The 21,310-nt window shown below is 38.0% G+C and overlaps 1 protein-coding gene across 1 annotated transcript in view; it reads right to left on the reverse strand.

Annotated features, from left to right (window-relative positions):
- STXBP3 (syntaxin binding protein 3) overlaps nt 1–21,310 on the reverse strand; it is a 36,363-nt gene that overhangs the window by 1,474 nt on the left and 13,579 nt on the right. Inside the window, exons 6-18 of the mRNA XM_014066819.2 lie at nt 21,004–21,104; nt 18,304–18,452; nt 16,387–16,477; nt 15,393–15,517; nt 10,203–10,307; nt 9,287–9,344; nt 8,461–8,526; nt 7,117–7,197; nt 5,016–5,154; nt 4,222–4,328; nt 3,448–3,543; nt 2,551–2,636; nt 2,317–2,465 (exon numbers count right to left, since the gene is read on the reverse strand). Coding sequence (XP_013922294.2) covers nt 2,317–2,465; nt 2,551–2,636; nt 3,448–3,543; nt 4,222–4,328; nt 5,016–5,154; nt 7,117–7,197; nt 8,461–8,526; nt 9,287–9,344; nt 10,203–10,307; nt 15,393–15,517; nt 16,387–16,477; nt 18,304–18,452; nt 21,004–21,104 — 1,353 coding nt within the window. The remainder of the gene's footprint in view (nt 1–2,316; nt 2,466–2,550; nt 2,637–3,447; nt 3,544–4,221; nt 4,329–5,015; nt 5,155–7,116; nt 7,198–8,460; nt 8,527–9,286; nt 9,345–10,202; nt 10,308–15,392; nt 15,518–16,386; nt 16,478–18,303; nt 18,453–21,003; nt 21,105–21,310) is intronic.

Consider the following 21,310-nt stretch of genomic DNA (forward strand, 5'->3'; position numbering starts at 1 on the left):
AGAGGTGTTCTGGATGCCTTAATAACCACTAGATCAAACTTGATTTCTAAAGTAAAGTGTCAAGTTTATCAAGCAACATTCAAAAATTTGCAACTGTTAACAATTTATCATTTTTTTTCACTGGAACCAGGTTTTCTTTCAACCAATTTTCAGGAGCCAGAAAAAAGCCTGAAAATCGTCAGACAAGACTGGAAAATGTATCTAAATACAGAGCTGAAACGTATGTAGTCCAGATCAGGAATGCAGAAATAAGGCAAACATTCGTAACCGCAGCAGTTAAATGTGAACAGGAAAAGTAAGGACTTAGATCAGTGTTTCTCAACCTTGGCCACTTGAAGATGTCTGGACTTCAACTCCCAGAGTTCCCCAGCCAGCATTCGCTGGCTGGGGAATTCTGGGAGTTGAAGTCCAGACATCTTCAAGTGGCCAAGGTTGAGAAACACTGACTTAAGATGTTCAGAAAAACTGGTTAGACATGCAACTGACTTCTGTGCACCATTGTTCCTAAACTCCAGCATGGTATATCTGATTTTCCTCATTTATTCCTTTCCCCATTTCCTTTTAAGATGCTTCTGCCATGGGTGGTGCAGTGGTTGGAATGCAGTATTGCAGGCTAACTGTGCCCATTGCCAGGAATTCAATCCTGACTGGTTCATGGCTGACTCAGCCTTCCATCCTTCCGAGATCGGTAAAATGAAGACCTAGATTGTTGAGGGCAAATGGCGACTCTGTAAACTGCTTAGAGAGGGATTGTAAAGTACTATGGAGCCGTATGTAAGTCTGAATGCTATTAGCAATAGCAGTTAGACTTATATACCGCTTCATAGGGCTTTCAGCCCTCTCTAAGCGGTTTTACAGAGTCAGCATATCGCCCCCAACAACAATCCGGGTCCTCATTTTACCCACCTCAGAAGGATGGAAGGCTGAGTCAACCTTGAGCCAGTGAGATTTGAACAGCCGAACTGCAGAACTGCAGTCAGCTGAAGTAGTCTGCAGTGCTGCATTTAACCACTGCACCACCTCGGCTCTTCATTGCAATGTATAAATATTGCTATTTGTACATTGCAATGAAAAACCTGGCGGGTGGAACCGCACAGCAACCATGCAAAAGAGAAGGGGGGGGGGAGAGAGAAAGAAAGGCAAGATAAACCAGCCTTGTCCTACTCACCCCTTTAGAAAAGGGGGGGTCCCCAACCCTAGGACTGTGGACTGGCACCGGTCCTCAGCATGCAAACAAGCAAAGCCCCATCCGTGGGATGCAGGCATCACATGAAACCACTCTCCCTCCGGTCTGCGGAAAAACCTCTCTCCACGGAACCGGTCCCTGGTGCCCAAAAGCGTTGGGAGGCCACTGCTTTAGACCTTTCTAGAACTTACCTTAGCAGAAAAATGGGAAGAATGCAAAGTAAAAAGTCACAAATCGTAAGATTTTGTTCTTTTTTGTGGCGGCTATTAAGCAAAAGCAGAAATCATATGCAAATGATCATTAAGGAAACGCAGTTGTCCTAAGTGCAAACTCATTGTTTGTTATGGACACTGTTTTGCCGAAAACCCAAAATGCCGGTTTGGGGCAAACCATTGCAAAACAGTCATGTGACTGTGGAATGCTGTAATACAGCAATAGCAATAGCAGTTATATACCGCTTCATGGGGCTTTCAGCCCTCTCAAAGCGGTTTACAGAGTCAGCATTATTGCCCCCACAGTCTGGGTCCTCATTTCACCCACCTCGGAAGGATGGAAGGATGGAAGGCTGAGTCAACCTTGAGCCGGTGAGATTTGAACAGCCGAACTGCAGTTAGCAGTCAGCTGAAGTAGCCTGCAGTAATGCACTCTAACCACTGCGCCACCTCGGCTCTTTTAAACAGCCTTAAATGTGGCTGTGTTGCTAAGTGCCACGGGAAGTGGAGCCTTGGGCATCTTGGGAGTGGGGAAGGCCTTGGGGGCACCAGGGCAAGATGACCTGTGCCTGGGCTAGGCCTCCAACTATCCAACCTGCCCACCTATCCAGGAGGCACCCTGCACTCCGCTTAATGATCCACGCATTCATTTAACATTTCATTAGGGAGAGCAAAGATGGGGAGATCGTTAAGTGAGATGTTTCACCTAATGACTGCCGTGTCATGTGACCATAATGGGCAGGTTCAATTATGGTCATATCACAAGAATTATCTGTATTCAAAAGATAGGCAGAATGGCTTTCCCTATAATATGTTTGTGTTATTTCATTTTCAGTGTTTCTATCTTTGTTTCTTTGAAAGTTTTCCCCTCTTTTTTATATATTAAAGCAATAAAACTATTCTTAAAAGAAGGCTTACCAATAATAACTTCACAAGACTTGTATGCCTGAGAAACTTCGTAAGCACAACGGATCTCTGAATACGTAATGCCTCCAATGACAAAGACAATCAACTTTGCACCACCTTTACGTTCATCCAAGTAACTAGTTTTGGGTTTATGGCGAGCACTGTAAAGGGAAGGACAAAGAACTGTTCAAACAAACTATCGGGAAAACAAGGGGCAATTGTGCCAAGTACATTTAAATTCCTAACCTCACTGCTCCTGAACCATTCCAGGGTGCCGGGCACTGTGAACAATAAGGCCACTCTTTTGAATCTAATTTATTTTCTATAGCATCCTAGAAAGCAAAGAAATATGATCCTGTTATACGATTCAAAGATTCACATTACCTGTAACCAGCAACCAGGTTTAAAGCCTGTATACAGTAAGAAAAAATTCTTAGATTAATGGGCAATACATTAACAAACGATCGGAACGGAAGTTGCCATTTATGAAGCACTTTCGCAATGAAAAGACATTTCATAGTCATTTCATAATTTATGTTCAGCATTCCAAATATTTATCACTTCATGTTCTTATTCCAAGACAAAGCATCTTGTTCATAAAACTAAATAATTTTCTACTTCTACACTGATATTAAGAGGAAGACAGAGCTTTTAGATATGTAGTCAATTTAAGGAATGAAAAATGCTGTATATTTCCAGCAATATTTATTAGAGTTCAGTGTGCGTGCGTGTGTGTGTTTGTATGTGTACAGTGTGTATGTGTATGTGTGTGTGTTTGTGTTTGTGTATAGCTTTCTATTAAATCTTTGAAGAAAAGCACTTCTTTTTTCAGTATTTTAAATATTTAAATATATTCTGGGACTTTTAAACTATTTGGCTTCTTGAAGGTACTTTCTGCATGTTACTCAAATGCTAAGAACTGAATAAAAAAGTGTGTGTGTGTCTTCCAAATATGCCATTAGTTAAGTTTTGTTGAAGAGAAATGGACATCTGTAGTCTTTCATATTCTGCAGAATAACTTTTTTCTGTAAACCAAGGATACAGCATGGCTAAGAGTGAGGAATTGTTCCATTAAATCTACACGTACACAGTCACGTGCTCTCTTTAAAATTTCTGCTTAAGCATTCTTCATGAAAAATTTACCTCCATGATATCTTTAACAATGGGTGTCCATCTAGAAAGCTGAAATGTTCCTTCTGAAGGGCGATTCCTTCTTGATGGCCTTCGTTGCATTGCAGACTAAAAAGTCAAATGTTTATTATCATCTAAGAAATCAGATATTCAAACAAAAATCCACAATAGGTAGTCCTCCTAAGTTGCAACTTAGCTAACTGCTTTGTTCTTCATAAACCTAAATTATCTACCATAGCCTGAGATTCCACTAAACATTTCTCTTGTAATGCTCCATTCCATTCAATAAGAAAATATGTACGATCCAGCTTCAGAGTTCAAATGTCTTCAGGCACAGTGTAGTAATATGAGACCGGTATAGTTGTAAGTTCAGCTTTCCTATCAACTATGAATACATTGGTTGCCCTCAGATAAGCATTACATCTGAGGTTTATCTTTATATCCACTTTAACTTGAGATAATTACGCAAACCTTTTATTAGGTTATTGAGACCATTATAAAACTTTTTGGAATGCTTTCTTATAAATTCAATATGATCAACAGCTTTTTGTGCTATTAATCTATATTCCGGGGGGGGGGGGGAATCTCTGACTGTGTTTCAAACTTTCATTGTCATTAATTTTAATAAATTGTTCTAATTATAATGACTGCTAACAGAGGAATTTGAAAAATTAAGCGAGAAGATAAAAATTTGCAAGACTGAGAAACAAACTAATGTACGGTATGAGAACCTTGAAAATAAGAAAAGTAAGATAGTTTTCAGGGAAAAAAACTTGTATTCCTTACTGTAGTGAGGACAGGCACACCAAGGTACTTCCAATTAGTTATCATGTTGCTGTCATTTTCTATCTGTACGTTTTGGATCAACTTGTCCAAATTTTCTTGGGTTGTTCCTTTTTGATAAATGTGACATTTTGAATTAGTAATCAACAACAACTGTGTAGAGTAAATTGTAAGTTGCGTTAAACTATCAGTGAAAACCTTATATGCCATAGGAAATTATACCATGCTGAATGTTTCCATCTTGCCAGTGTTTATCACCTTTTCTTAGTTATACTACTCAAAATGTAATAATTTTTATTTTCATGATTTTAACAGATCATCATTTAAATAGTATTTCTCATGATTTTTCATCACCCTCCCTGAAACTTATTTTCCTATCGTTTCCTTTCCTAACTTATTTCTCTATTTCAGAGAATAATGCAATCTCCTGCTTTCCTGGCAATCTCACCAAATTAAATAATGTATATTGCCAAATGAATTTCTGTTAAAACTGCAGTGAAATCAAATTATCCTAGGATTCAAAAAATGATGGGGCCTGCCGAAGTACTGTCTAGCACAGCCATGTTTTTATTTTTATGCATTCAGAAACATTTTCTTCTAATAACCCAGTTCTACAACAAGCAATGTACAATTAGCAATCATCTTAAGAGCTCCTGACACTACAAAATAGTAACTATAGCTTTCAGAGGGTTTATATGATAAATGTAATGCTTCACCACATCTATATTTTATCATATATTTACAATATCAAATTATAAGCTGAAGTGGTTCTGAACTGTATATGAAGCAAACCTTACCATTTGTGCTGAAGATATAGAGAAGAATAGCTCTTATTTTATCATAGCTATCATGGCTTTTATTAAGCAGGACTGGAAGGAGAACCCGCATTGAGTCTTTCACTTTCTGTCCCTCAGCATCTGTTCCAAGAGCCAAGTCCTAAATTATAAACAAGAAAATACAGCAATAATTTTAGCATAATCTTCACTGTAATATTACAATGGTTTCATTTTGCTCAATAGTGGTAACTGTGAGAGGGATCTTGGGAGTCCTAGTGGACAACCATTTATTATGAGCCAGCTGTGTGCAGCAGCTGCCAAAAAACCCAACACAGTTCTAGGCTACATAAACAGAGGGATAGAATCAAGATCACGTGAAGTGTTAATACCACTTTATAATGCCTTGGTAAGGCCACACTTGGAATACGGCATTCAGTTTTGGTCACCACGATGTAGAAAAGATATTGAGACTCTAGAAAGAGTGCAGAGAAGAGCAAGAAAGAGGATTAGGGGACTGGAGACTAAAACCTATGAAAAACGGTTGCAGGAACTGGGTATGTCTAGTTTAATGAAAAGAATGACTAGGGGAGACATGATAGCAGTCTTGCAATATCTCAGGGGTTGCCCCAAAGAAGAGGGAGTCAAGCTATTCTCCAAGGCATTACAAGAAGTAATGGGTGGAATTTAATCAAGGAGAGAAGCAACTTAGAACTGAGGAGAAATTTTCTGGCAGTTAGAACAATTAATCAGTGGAACAGAAGTTGCCTCCAGAAGTTGCGAATGCCCCAACACTGGAAGTCTTTAAGAAGATGTTGGATAGCCGTTTGTCTGAAATGGTATAGGGTTTCCTATCTAGGTAGGGGGTTGGACTAGAAGACCTCCAAGGTCCCTTCCGACTCTGCTATTGTATTTGTATTTGTATTTAAGCCTTCATTCCAGCTATAGAATTTTGAGGAGTTTCTTGTCACATTTGAACTTTTAGTGAAAGTCCCATTTCCCACACATAACTTTTACTGGATTATTTTGCTAGGTTCCAAACATTCTGAAAATATCAGAAGCAAATAAAACAGAGCTGCATTGAAACATGTTTTAGTCAATCTTGAAGTTCATTATAAGAATTGAATTCACCGTATCTATTTTATAAATAAATCATTGTGTTGCTTGTTCTCTTCCTACCCTTAATTAAAAACTAACAATGGGACACTATGGCAATTTCATTTCCAAAAGTTTAGAATCTGATACAATTAAGGCCCTTCCAATTATCCATGAGCTAAAAAGACTGCAAACCACATTTTTGTCCTAGAAAAGAGTGCACTGCTCAAGTCACGTCAATATTCACATATGTTAAGTGTTACTTCATCTTAAGGTAAACTATGAAGCAAAGTTGAGGGCTGAATCTAGACCCCAAACCATTCAGAAGTATCTGAGTCCCATCTCCAACATTATTCGGTTCTCCAGGCGTGATGGAACAATCTTCTCATGTTTTGCTGGACAAAACAGAAAAGCAGCATTTCCTATTTATTTCATCCTATGTAGACTGTCTTTAAAAAGGTAGGGATCCCCTTTATAATATCACTTTAGTGATTTCTCTCTGTGAAGTAGATGGGCAGTTTTAAAATTAGACAGATGGATAGTGCCAGGACTGCCATCTTGCTGCACCAGCCATACTTCGCCAGATGCCAGTCTGCCATAGATTATGGGGGGAAGGAGCTGCGGGGAGGAAGAGGGTGGAGACTGGGAATTAGGGAAATCGAAATTACTCTTGGTGCCTTTCCTTGGGAATTGCTGAGAACTAAGGTCATGGATTGGAATGCAACATCAACTAGCCCACCAAGCCAGGGACTTTTACCAAAACAATTTGTTTGAATATAATTGAACAATTTGAGATAACCATGGGGAAGGTGGAAAAAGTTAATTAGAGCTTTGAGGCACGAAACTTCAGATCCGACTTTGCTACTGTGTAACCACTTGGCTTTAATAAAGTGTACTTTGGTTAATAATGGATTTCTTTTTTAACTGACCAAGTCGGGACGATGCATGTATGGATGGATAAAAAAATATTAATTTAGGCTAGGATTTGTCTAGCATAAAAAACCCAGGATATTTGAATGCTTTCACATACCTGTTCCACTTTGCACAGCTTTTCTATATTACTCTTAAATTTATTCATGCAATCTTCAGCTATGTTAAGGTGCACAACTTGCTGCAAAACAGAAGGGGGGAAAGCTTATTTTTTTTCTGGAATTATGCTAAATTATGTTTACAATTCAAAAAATCATTGACAAACATTTGTATTTCCTAAAACCGATATGATAATATTTGGATGTAAGTAAAAAGCAATCACATTATTCTAGGCAGACGCTGTTGTAAATGAACAAGACTTACAGTATAATCAAGGCTTTTTTATTTCTGAGACTATAGTTGTAATAGTCAGAAGAAAATATAGCTTACTGAACTTAGAATGATGTACCTCTTATGAAGACATGCTTAGGCTTATCATGACATAATGTAAATTATTGGTTTTTTTTAATGAAATTCAGAATATTGTTAATAGGAATTCTTGAGGGTTAATATAAACAACTGCAGCAAATTAGAAAGTTCAGAATCACAAAATGTAAGCATTAAATCCCTGAGACTCATCAACAGTTATACAATCCTTTGAGGTCTGCAGTGGTATTTAAATTACTAAAAGCAAGAGTAAATAAACTATGATCTGCTCCAACAATAACCATAATAAATATACAAGATCTCTTTAATTAAAATACAAAACTACCTAAAAATCATGGTTTTCATACACAATACATGGTGTACTAATACAGGTATATCTATAGTCATGCTTTTATCTCAGCATAATTTGGGCACAGTTTTAGGCCATAATCAGGATTTAAAAAGAAGTCAAAATTTCCAATATAGTATGAATTATCGAAGCTCAATCATTCTGCTGTGAGCTAAATAGATCGTATAAGTTAAAACTGTTGGCTAGCTCTGAAAATTGGTTTCCATCTTCTTCACCTACTAACAAGGAAATTTCACCAATTTTATAAAATAGCCATATTAAACATGACAATTATTATTGATACATAAGAAACTGATAGCTGCCAGGTTTTTTTTACTACAAATTATGGTATTTATGTGTGATGTGTCTGGGTAACAAAAAACACTGGAGAACCGTACAATGAGTAAGGGATATATTCAAACCTGATCATTATTAATATAGCTAACAAGAATTTTTATAATAAATTACCTTCATATAAATATCATTCTGGATAGAAATACTGAATAGATGTTTATAATATTTTGTATTTTTTTTCTCTCAGAAAAATGTATACTTTCAAGTTTGTCTCTTCCTTCACTTCCTCCCTCTGCCATTTTCTTTTTTCTCCCTTTTCATTGCTGATTTATTTTCTTTTTAACTATATTTTTAAAAACTGTTTTCTCCCAGTTTGTCATATAATTTTCTGCTTACCTTAGTAATCTGCTTGCGAAAGTAGGGCATCTTTTTCATAAGTTGGGCCAGATTAGTTAATGATATCTGGGGGGGGGGAAGCAATTGTAAAGTCAATTCAAATATTTCATATTTAACATTTCTTTTTGTTCTCTTAATTTTTTCATCCAAAGATCAGGAAATAACATTATATAGAGGCTCGGTGACACACTGGTTAGAGTGCAGTATTGCAGGCTACTTCTGCTGACTGCCGTCTGCCTGCAATTTGGCAGTTCAAATCCCACCAGGCTCAAGGTTGACTCAGCCTTCTTAGGTGGGTAAAATGAGAACTCAGATTGTTGGGGGCAACATGCTGACTCTGTAAACGGCTTAGAGAGGGCTGTAAAGCACTATGAAGTGGTAAATAAGTCTATGTGCTATTATTATTAACACAGAGTACAAGAAAATTAGCAAGATTACTGTCTTGTAGATAAAGTAACAATATTGTCGGAATATGTTTTATGGACTTTAAGCCTACCTAGGATTTTAATCATTTGTCAAAATAGTTAAGTACTAAGAGCATTTTATACATAATTACCAAAGTATTTATAAATGGTGAGTACACAGAGAATTTATATATAAAGAAAGGAACAAGACAAGCCTTTACTACTTATATTGACTTTGGAAGTCTTGAACAGGAATATTAGACAAGATCCAGAAATTAAAGGAATGGAGATAAGAAAGGAATGATATAAATTACCAGCATTTGCAAACAATTTGGTATTTATTGTAGAAAATTCATAAACTATTAAAAAATAGAGGTGTTTGGAGAGGTAGCAGGATTGAAGATAAACACAAAAATTCTTACTTTGCCTTCTGTTGCTTTCCTTTTTGAAGAAACTTCTTTCACAAGTTTTGGTATTTCTCTGAAAGTTTAAAAGAAATCATATTAAATTAAACATACATAGAACAGTTGTCTATAATGTTATTTGCTTAATGACAAGCATTGTCTCAACCTTTTTATCCAGGAGAAACTTCTGAGTAATTTTCAGATCTCAGAGAACTCTGGAAGCTGAGATGTGGCATGTAAAAGACCCCCACTAGTTCAGCAAATGTTCAATTTTTTTTGTGTGAACACTGATTTAGAAAAAAAAATTCTGAATGAGCTGGAATGAGCTGCCCCCGGAGATCCGGGCCCTACCCACTCTCATGGCCTTTTGCAAAGCCATTAAAACCTGGCTTTTCCGGCAGGCCTGGGGCTGTTGACCCCTTGATGGTGGTCCAGCCTCGTCTGATTGGGTGTCTGTTGTGTTCTTTTTTAACTTGTTGTGTCCCATTGTTTTAATAATTCTTTTTAATTCTTTTTTCATTCTGCAAGCCGCCCGGAGTCCTCCGGGATTGGGCAGCACAGAAATTCAATAAATGAATGAATGAATGAAATGATCATGATCTTTCATAGAACCTGTAGTGCTTTCTCTTGGAATTCTAGAATTCAGAAGAACCCCCGTTAAAGAAAATCCGTTTCAGACAAACACACATTATGTATGTGTACCTAATACCACAGGTTGGTGAGAAAAAAATTTTTTTCGTTCGGCCAAAATAACAAAATGAGGAGGACAGGATATTTCACCATCAAATAACTTTGTGAGGTGCTTATATTTTAATATATCTACAGAACACTGTGGGTTCCCAACCCCTGGTAAAAAGTGTATTTGAATACACACAATGAAGCACTGTAAGCAGAGTTATTCCATAACTGTGCTTACAATGGTTTTAACACTTACTCCAAAACATCTGCAATATGTTTGTGCCTCATTTTTATCCAAAGATCATCGTCTTCCTCTAGAATGGCTTCCCTTTCCTTCCCACTTGCACCTTCGGTTTTATACCTGTGTTTAAAAAGCAGTTTATTAATTTTAATCTATGAGGCGAAACATACAAATTATTTTTAGCACAGATATCTCAAAAATTATGGAAAAGCAGTATTACAAAGCTCTTATTTCGAATACGTATCAAGAACCTGATGAATCTGATGAGAAAAACCAGTTGCACTTTTCATGAAGTGCTGCAGTTTTAAGCATCGCCTACGTCCCTAAGTAAATGTGGAGGAAATATCCCATATGGAAAGTTTATGCTGAAAGTATAATTATATTAAGTTACAACACCACATATAAAACAGTGTGAACTGAAATGCAACACAGATTCCCTAAACTCAATTATACATTTATTTAGAGTGCCTAGCTTCTCCTTTAGTACACTGAATTTGACACCACTCAGTTCTTTAATATCCTGTTGTGCACAGAATATTCTATTTTACATAAATAAATAATCCAAATATTAACTTCACATGCAATCATAGCAGACTCTGATAAAATAACTATTTAATTCACATATATTTATAGCTAACATGCTTAGCATTACATTTCCAACTAGTAAGCAGATTACTAAAGACTGAAGGAATACTACAGAGCGTACTAAAGTTATGCCACGAAACACTTTATATGCATAGAAACTCACAGAAACTGATTCAACCAGAAAGCAGTAGAAATACAAGAGGGGAAAATTGAAAGTTAGTTTTAACAAAAGTTATCTCATGGCTATAATACTAAATAAAGTACTGACTACTCTTGAAGCATTTCATCTAGCTGAATGCTACAGTTGCTCACTAATAGCTTTATCACTATAGTTTCTCACTAATCACTTGTTTATATTTGATATACAGATATTAGGGCTGGGCAAATTCTTCAAGGTAATTCCTTATGAATGCACAGGATTGTGTAGGAAGCTCCTCTTTTCCCTGAGACATGTACCGTATTTTTCGGAGTATAAGACGCACCGGAGTATAAGACATACCAAGGTTTTGAAGAAGCAAATTAAAAAAAAAAAGTAGGTAGGTAGATAGAGGGATAGAGAGGGAGAGAAAGAGAGAGAAATACAGTAGGTAGGTAAGGAGAGAGAGTAGTTAGGTAAGTAGGTAGGTAGTTAAAGGGATAGGGAGAGAGAGAGAGAGAGAAATAGAGAGAGATAGAGAAATACAGTAGGTAGGTAGGGAGACAGAGTGGGTGTAGGTAGGTAGGTAGGTAGGTAGAGGGATAGAAAGAAATAGAGAGAGAGAGAGAGAAATACAGTAGATTCGTAGGGGGAGAGAGAGTAGGTAGGTTGGTAGGGAGAGGTAGGGAGAGAGAGAGAGAGAGAGAGGTAGGGAGAGAGAGAAGGTAGGTACGTAGGTGGATAAAGGGGGGGAGAGAGAAATACAGTAGGTAGGAGAGAGGGGGGAGAGAGAGAGAGAAGGTAGGTAGGTAGGTAGGTGTTTCCAGGTGTATTTATCCATGTGCTGGAGAAGGAAATCGCTGACAATCTGCAGCACCTGATTTTGTTTCTGCTGGCACAGCACTTGATCAATCTAATTCTCATCAATCAGTTAAAGAGCTTTCCAAAAGGGGAAAAAAACATTTTTGCACTCTGCAAACTTCCCAAAAACAGCCCGTTTTTTGCAAAAACAGGCCCATTTTTTCCAAAAAAAGGGGGGGCTTGCAGAGTGCTCCTGGGAGGTGGGAGGCCAAAAATGGCCCATCTTTTGCTTATTTCTGCCCTCCCCAGCCCCAGGAGCTCTCTGAAAGCCTCCATAAGGGTATGCACGGGCATTTTTGCGAAGGGGGCAGGGCTTCGGGAGGCAAAAAATGCTGTATTCAATGTATAAGATGCACCCAGATTTTCAGCCTCTTTTCTGAGGAAAAAACGTGCGTCTTATACTCCGAAAAATATGGTAGTTCCTTCTAAAGCTACTCCAGGCTGCCTGTGCACATGGATGCATGTAATGTCACTTCACCAGCAGGCAGAAAGAACCGAGAACAAATGATGAATAACTATGCAAATCTTGGAGAGAGACACTGTTGTTTTACTAATCCAGAAAGAGGTGGTTCATAGCCACTCCCTTATGTCCCTACAATCTCTTCGGAAACACTTACATAAGTCATACATACCAACAACTTACTCTTGGATTTCTGCAGTGAGATCTGAGGCCTGTTTAGATGTCATTTAAAAAAAACATATTTAAATGATTCTAAGCTGCCTTTAGGAACAAAAATGCTATCATGTTTGGCTGTTCCAGGAAATAAATTAAAATACATGTGGAAGTTCTCAAGAAATCAAGTCTTTCCATTCTAGGAGTTTACAGAGAGATTGAATTAGTACTGCAATTGCATAATGGCTTGTTGATTATTAATTTAAATTATGCCACAGAGGAAAATATCTCACCAAAGGTACTGCTTCTATTAAAAGTGCTCTCTAGAACAGTGTTTCTCTACCTTCCCAATGCCACGACCCTTTAATAGAGTTCCTCATGTTGTGGTGACCCCCAACCATAAAATTGGTGTCTCGGTTCCTAAAATCATCGAAAATATGTGTTTTCCGATGGCCTTAGGCGACCCCTGTGAAAGGATCGGTCGACCCCCAAAGGGGTCCCGACCCACAGGTTGAGAACCACTGCTCTAGAACAATGTTCCATGATCTATTGCCCTCTAAATACATTAGGACAGTGTTTCCCAACCTTGGCAACTTGAAGATGTCCGGACTTCAACTCCCAGAATTCCACAGCCAGCAAATGCTGGCTGGGGAATTCTGGGAGTTGAAGTCCGGATATCTTCAAGTTGCCAAGGTTGGGAAACACTGCATTAGGATACATTTCTTTGAACTCTAGCCAAATCATGTTTGGCTGTCCTGAGAAATAAATTAAAATACATGTGGAAGTTCTCAAGAAACAGATAATCCAGGTTAGTTCAAAACACAAAGCAAGGCATTTCATAAAACATACAAATGCTCAGTTTTTCAGCTGTCTGTTGCAAATAATGTCATTTCGGCAGTGAAATCAGAAGACAGTATTCCCAAGAAATACTTCATAGGCTATTTTTTGCTTAAAATGAAAATATGCACAAAAGTACATCAGAGCAACATATGTTGATGGGATACACTGGACATTAAGATACTGAAATGTTGTAGCCTAATCATATGCTATATACAACTTTACTCAGAAATAAGTCCCGCCATGCTTTCTAAATATTAATCACTAGCAGCTACTTTTAAAGATTATAGGCTAAATCATTCTTTTCACGATTACGATAAATCAATGGATGATGATATGGTGGTGAGAGAAAGTCAACCCTTTAAAAGTATCTATAATTAGAATACAATGTAATGGTAAATACTGTGACCTACAATGTGATCTGAGTTTTGTTTAATTTCAGTAGATAATGAGATCCTGCTTAAACAAACAAAATAGTGTACTTTGTTGGATATATTAAGTCATATTAACCGTAACTGTTGGAAAAAAAATCTATGAAAGTTTGTAGAAATTTGTAGAAATAAATACCTCCTACTATATGCTTTAGGTCATACGACAACATTTCAACAGAGTTAAGACCAGAACTCTGACTTAGCCATTCCAAAGGGGGAAAAAAACCTTCCTCTGCTTTAGCCATTTTTCCAATTAGATCATTGTCACACATGATACGCCTTCATTTAAATTTCCGCGTCTGGATGGATAACCTAATATTGCTCTGTAGAATTTGCTGGTATGATACAGAATGCACTGAATATTCTCAATGATTAGGAGCCATCTAGATCTTAAGCCGGCAAAACAGCCTCAAACCATGATATTCCCATTGCCATGCTTCATATTTGTGGTGAAGTTATTTTGTTAGAATACAAAAACCACAATGTGGTTTTTTCCCCCCTCAAACACTTTAAAGGCCAAAATTCCACTTTGTCTCATCTGCCCATAAAGCCCACTGGATCGTCTGCATGGTTTGGGGGAAACTTGAGATGGGTAACAATGGGTTTCTAGAGAACAATGATTTTCCTCTTTGGTATCTTTCCCGGCATACCGCTCTCATTTTAGTGTTTTCCATGTGACTCAAACTATCTTAGTTAGATGCTCAGATTGTGGCATATTATACTAAAGCAGTGGTTCCCAAACTTGGCAACTTTAAGACTTGTGGACTTCAACTCCCAGAATTCTCCAGCCAGCAGAGCTGGCTGGAGAATTCTGGGAGTTGAAGTCCACAAGTCTTAAAGTTGCCAAGTTTGGGAACCACTGTACTAAAGGGTTCACGCAATATTCTCTCACCATATTTAGGCAGAAAGTTTTCTGTTGCCTCCAGTGCAGAACCCACCATGGGTTTGTGACTCTTTAAATGAAAAAATCGCTAAGTTTCCATGGGACTGGGGATTTTGTTACCATAAGGAGCATGCCAGAATCTTCCCAGCTCCAAGAGTCAGATTGCACCACAAAATCAGATTGCACCACAAAACATTTTACTTCTTGGGATATTATTCAGACAATAAAGGATTCTCAAGAAAACAACAACTGAATGAAGAACTGCTGGTGACCTTCTACCGCTGCACCATAAGAGAGCATTTTAACTTACTGCACTTGTGTATGGCAGATAGGACAATGGCAGGATAGGACAGCTCTCCAGAGGGTTGACATCATTGCCCAGAGGATCATTAGTTGCCCTCTCCCCTCCTCGGAAGAGCTTTATAGCTCCCGCTGCCTTAAGACAGTTCAAAACATTCTTAAAGATCCATCTCATCCTTGGCACCCATTTTTTTGAACTATAACCACAGGACAATGGAAACAAGGACAAATAGGCTGAAAAACAGCTTCTGTCTCAGAGCAGTAACTATACTGAATTCTACTGCATATTAATGCAGTATGATGGGTTTTCAATTCAATTGTACAGAATGTGAAGGGTGTGTGTTTTTGTTTTATTTTTATGGTTTTCTTACGTATGATGTACACCATTTAATCTCATCGTATGATGTGCAATAACAATAAAGGGAACTATTAAACTATTGATAGACAAAGAGAGCCTGAATACAAAATTGTATATTTGCTTATGCATCTTTAAGCTGTTGCAGTTTGAAGCTACAAATCTGCGATTAGCGTATAAAGATCAAAATAAAGTTATACTTGCTTATATGTATCGTTTTCAATTGGTAGCAGATCGTAAGCCATTGCCTGAAAAGTCAGCTCATGAAGCACAGTAGACACAGAGTCAAAGCCACGGTCAATTATCAACAGCTGGGAATTAGTTTTGCCCTAAGATAAAAAAACAAAGAAACTCTGACATACCTTTTTGGCAATAAGATTCAAGATTTAATGAATTTGTATGCCGCCCAATCCCGAAGGACTCCAGGCGGCTTACATAAAAACAGTTTTAAAAATACTAAAAAAAATTAAAATACAAAGACAAAGCAAGTTAAAAGAACACAACATGCACTCAACCTTAGTGGGGCTGGAACTCAATAAGGATAAGTAAGTATAATCTTTATTGTCATTGTACTTAAATGCAACGAAATTGGTTACAGAGAAAAGAAGAACAGGAAGCTGATTAAAATTTAATGTGCAATTTTCTCTAAAACTGTTAAAGTCTCTTCCCTACATAGCTCTCCCAAGGAAAGAGAAAGCAGAGTTTAGAAACGATAGCAATGGAAACTAATGTTAAGAAGCATCAGACAGCAAAACCAAAATGCTCCTTTACCACCCACAACACGCTAATGAAAATAATATTCAGAGAGAACAGGATTTGATACTCTACTCCGTTCTCTATGAAGAACACGTGTTACGTTCTTCCATTGAAAGAATGGTGCTATCCCCAAGTCAGTTTTTTTTATTGAAACAGAAATTATATGCAGAAGTTACGTGGTCTCAACAGTGCAATTATGTTTTCCCCCTCTGGTTGTTTTTGCTTGCTTTTCTTCTTCTTTTTTTGCAGCTTCTTAACCGTGAGTAAATTTCACATTCCACTGATAGAAGAGCAAAAACTCCTTTCTAAGAGTATATTTCAAAACAATTCAATAAAAACTGCCGCAGTAACGGCACTTTTCTTGCCCAGCTGTACTTCCAAAAGATTGAGAGGAAGAAGCTATCTCTTATCGTTCGAGAGAAAACTGAGCTTTCACCCTTACCTTTACTTGACCTCGCTCATCAATTTTGTAAAAGTTTTCAAGCTTTTTTTCAACTAGCTGAGCAAGGTTGCTGGCATTATCCAAAGGTTTACTGAAAAGAAAAAGAATGCAAATATTTATCTTTTAACATTATTAGCTCATTAATGGATCTTTTAAAAAGCATCCACTCAGTCCTGCAGAAATTAAAAAAAAAATTACATATTTATGCACTGGAGATTGCTTTAAGCCAATGTGGACTGTACAGATTATAGCAATAGCAGTTAGACTTATATACCGCTTCATAGGGCTTTCAGCCCTCTCTAAGCGGTTTACAGAGTCAGCATATCACCCCCACAATCCCGGTCCTCATTTCACCCACCTCGGAAGGATGGAAGGCTGAGTCAACCTTGAGCCGGTGAGATTTGAACCGCTGAACTGCAGATAGCAGTCAGCTGAAATAGCCTGCAGTGCTGCATTTAACCACTGCACCACCTCGGCTATTCAAATTTAAATTGTAAGTTTACACCTTATTTGAAAGCTAACAGTTGGGGAAATCTACAGCGCATACAGGTAGTCCTTGACTTATGAACACAATTGAGCCTGGAATTACGATTGTAAATCATTGTGGTGAGGCACCCAACGGCTGCCTTGTTCAATAACTGCAAACCGGGAATGTCTAATTGTGATTTGCACGCTATGGGTTGTCAAGTGGAAAAAGTCCCCAAGTAAGGAGCACTTCCCCCCATCTCTGCTGGCCAGTCTATATAGTAGCACAAGTGGCAGCCATTCCAACTGCTCAGCTGACCGTCACTGTCTTGAGCTGTTCTCCAAGCCGGCTTTTTTCCCCCTCTGGAAGAAGCCTTACTTACTTTCTGCATCCCGTTTTATCTGTAAGCCCTCACAATGTGCAGAAGAAATGGGGCACATGCAATATGGGGAATGAGGCTTTTAAAGCAACACAAGAACAACTTTCCACCCATCCCATTTTTGCAAGAACTGGGGAAGACCAGAAAGTTTCTAATTGCAGAAGAAAGGGATGCCTACTTGCAAAGCTGGGCTGCCAAGGGAAACGGAAGCCCACTTGCAGAGTGGGAAAGGATCATCAGCTTGGGGAATGGACTGAGGTGGTGAAAGTCAGCTGGGCAGCATGGACAAATGCTGCTACTGCTGAGTATCACTGTGCAGGGTGCCTAGATGGGACAGAAATAAGGATGCAGGAGTTGCAACACCCTTGCAGTCATAAGGGCAGGCACACTATTAAGTGTCTGAATTTTCATCACGTCTCCATGGAGGTGCTGCAGCCGCTGTAACTTCAGGCTAGGATCATAACTCCCTTTGTTCATTCATAATTTTGAACGGTCACTGAATGAATGTCACAAGTTGCGAACTACCAGTAAATGTCAACCGCTCTGCTATTTAACTGTAGCTATTTGCTGTTAATCAGATGAGTTGAAAGGAAGGAATTAGGCACAAAAGCAATATTTATCAGCCACTTGACTAGGACAACACATTTTTCTATCTTACAATGGAATTACAATTTTCTATCTTTTTGTTTTGGAAAACAAAAAAATGTTAATGAGTGATAAGATGCCGTCAGAAACCTAGGAATTTGAATTAACAATTCCACCCAATATTTTGCTTTTGGTTCAAAACTCTCCCTGACCTCAACTAGTCCTGAATTTCCTGACAGTCAAAAATAAAAGCTTTTAATTTACATCGTAACTTGACAATAGAACTCAATCTCCTGCACGTTCAGTAGATTTTGATAGCAGCGGTGTAGAAGTTTAACAAATGCATAAAGAAATTTAAGATCCTTTTCACATTCCAAAATAATATACTTAATGTCCAGATTGCTTAGGCGTGGAATTCCATTTATATTAAGCTAACATAACCCTCAATAAACCCTTAATGGTATAAAAACAGTGTTTCCAGACTTACCTTTTATATCTGACTCCTGGATTTTCTTCTAGAGTAGCACATAAGGTAACAATTTGCTCAGCAATTTGTTCCATGACATTATCATTTGTTTTCTCTATGTTGGGACTATAACAGCGGTAGAATGGATTTGGGACATCAAGAGTAAATACCTAAATCAAGAAACAGTTTTGTTACAGTCAACTGTTGGCCTATACATTGTCAAAAATATTAAAGAAATATATGTCAAACATGCAGGAGAAATATAGGTCAAATGTACAGGAGAAATATAGGTCAGAAGTACAAGAGAAAGGCAAACTCTATTATGGATATTTTTAAAAGAAAAATCTAAGTGGCTGACAAATAGCCCCAAGCAAAGAAGAACTCACAATACCAAAATATACATCTTACACTCTTGCTAATATACTGGCACTAATACCTGAGGGGGAAAGCCAGGTCTTATGGAAGGACAATAGGATCGGGACCAGAGTCGAGGTGGCGCAGTGGTTAGGGTGCAGTACTGCAGGCCACTTCAGCTGACTGTTATCTGCAGTTCAGCGGTTCAAATCTCACCGGCTCAAGGTTGACTCAGCCTTCCATCCTTCCGAGGTGGGTGAAATGAGGACCTGGATTGTTGGGGGCGATATGCTGACTCTGTAAACCGCTTAGAGAGGGCTGAAAGCCCTATGAAGCGGTATATAAGTCTAACTGCTATTGCTATATAGATTTCATGGAGAAAGGCACTGTGACAAAAGAAGCACGTTTCCTGAGGCCCATTAGAAGACTATTTCAGAGAAGGATCCAGAGCATGGCTATCCTTTAAATCTGGCATGACAGGCTGAGACCACTAGAGACAGACATGTATCCTGGATCCATGCTGTGCAGGACTTTAAAGGTGGTAACTGGCACCTTAAATTGAATTGAGAAGCATACAGGGAGCCATCACTTTAGCAGTGAGGTCACATGGGTGTGCCTTGATGCACCCGAGATTGCATGCACTCCTACATTGTGAATAGGTGGAGTTTCTGAATACCTTTCAAGGGCAGCCCTGTGTAGGCTGCACTGCAGTAATGCGATTAGGAAGTTACTAAAGCTTGAATGAACATGAGCTGAGCCTTCTCATTCAAGAATGAGTGCAAGTGATGCAAAAGGTGGGATTGTGCCAGGAGTCTCCCAGCTATGCTTGCCATCTGCTCCTCAAACAGCAGCTAGAGCAGTGTTTCTCAACCTTGGCCACTTGAAGATGTCCGGACTTCAACTCCCAGAATTCCCCAGCCAGCATTCGCTGGCTGGGGAATTCTGGGAGTTGAAGTCCGGACATCTTCAAGTGGCCAAGGTTGAGAAACACTGAGCTAGAGTATGAGTCCAAAATGCCCCTCTAGCAGTCTCAAAGTCCACAACAGCTGAATCTTCTAAAAATTAAATCATCATTTGTTGTTCCCAAGACAGACCCCAATGCCTCTGGGCACTGAAATAAGGCATTCTGGTTGATATATTACAGTTGGGTTATTATATAGAGCCGAGGTGGCGCATTGGTTAGGGTGCAGTACAGCAGGCCACTTCAGCTGACTGCTATCTGCAGTTCGGCGGTTCAAATCTCACCGGCTCAAGGTTGACTCAGCCTTCCATCCTTCCGAGGTGGGTGAAATGAGGACCCAGACTGTGGGGGCGATATGCTGACTCTGTAAACCGCTTAGAGAGGGCTGAAAGCCCTATGAAGCGGTATATAAATCTAACTGCTATTGCTATTGCTACATTCAAAACATCTTTGGTGCACTCAAGTACAACTGAGATTCTTAAAAAGTTTCTTCAGTTATCACCAGCATTGCTTTACACTGAACTGTATTTCATCTGATTCATAATTACAATATTGGTAAACTATGCCAAAAAACTTAACTCTAGGGATAATCATAAGCCAAATATTTTCAGAAAACATACTATTTTCACTAATGCATTACTCCTCACTCTCAAGAGATTTGTGTTTAGTAACTGGAACATGTACTAAAAGGAGGATCTAACATCCCATTCATAGGGAAAACTCTCACAAGTTAATTGTAGGCCAATCACTCTTTTGCAACTCAAAAATTGTTGTGAGAACAAAATAGGTGGGCAACTATAGTAATATAATACTCTGAGTTCCTTGGAATAAGAATAGACAAATATTAAGTTTAAAGAATATATATGCCAAATAAGAACCACTCTTGCAGTTCTAGTTTAAACAAAACATAAGACATAAAAACTCTGTTAGGTTTTCTGGTAAACAAAATGCATGTTAAGGCCACAATATAATACAGCTGACTTTGAAAATAAGCCGAGTGAAATAACTGCTTCTATCACTATGTAAATACATTTACCAATCCCTAATTAGCCATTGTTTTTCAGCTAATGAAAAATTGGGAGTGGGCCAGAGAAGAGAGATGTTGTCTATATAATACTTCCACCCTGTGATCTTAAAAAAGTTCTAAAAGGAACATAAGGAAACCATTTAATTAGTTTTGTATAATTAGTTTTGTATAATGCTAAAAATGTGTTTTTATGGAAAAAAATAGATCTACAGATGTGATTTGAGTAACTTCATATATTTTTCACAATTTTACATTATTTTGTAGTCTTGCAAAAATATACACTCTCACCTCAAAGCAATTAATTTAGCTACATTTAATGTTTTGAAATGTATGGTATAAGATTTAAAAATAAAATAGAGAATTAGAGTATTAACTTTACCTGAGATTCATTAGGAATGAAGTTAATATTAATTTCTTTGCATCTTCTGATAGCTTTCGAACAAGATGACTTCATTTTATTGAAAAGTTTGTCATCACAAACTAAAATGGGAAATATAATATATTACATGTTTTCAGTTTTTCTGCAACAAGTAAAATGCATCACCCTGTCAGTTAAAAATACTGAAATATATCTTGCAAATATGATGCATTTTTCCATAGCTACTTTCAGTTTATGCAAAATATTCCATACATAGTTGCAAACTACAGATCTTTCTTGACTTTTTGATATATGACCTAATCTTTCA

Source organism: Thamnophis sirtalis, unplaced genomic scaffold (assembly GCF_051295495.1).
Source record: "Thamnophis sirtalis isolate CommonGarterSnake01/CBP01778 unplaced genomic scaffold, rThaSir2_p1.2 scaffold_7, whole genome shotgun sequence".
NCBI lineage: Eukaryota > Metazoa > Chordata > Lepidosauria > Squamata > Natricidae > Thamnophis > Thamnophis sirtalis.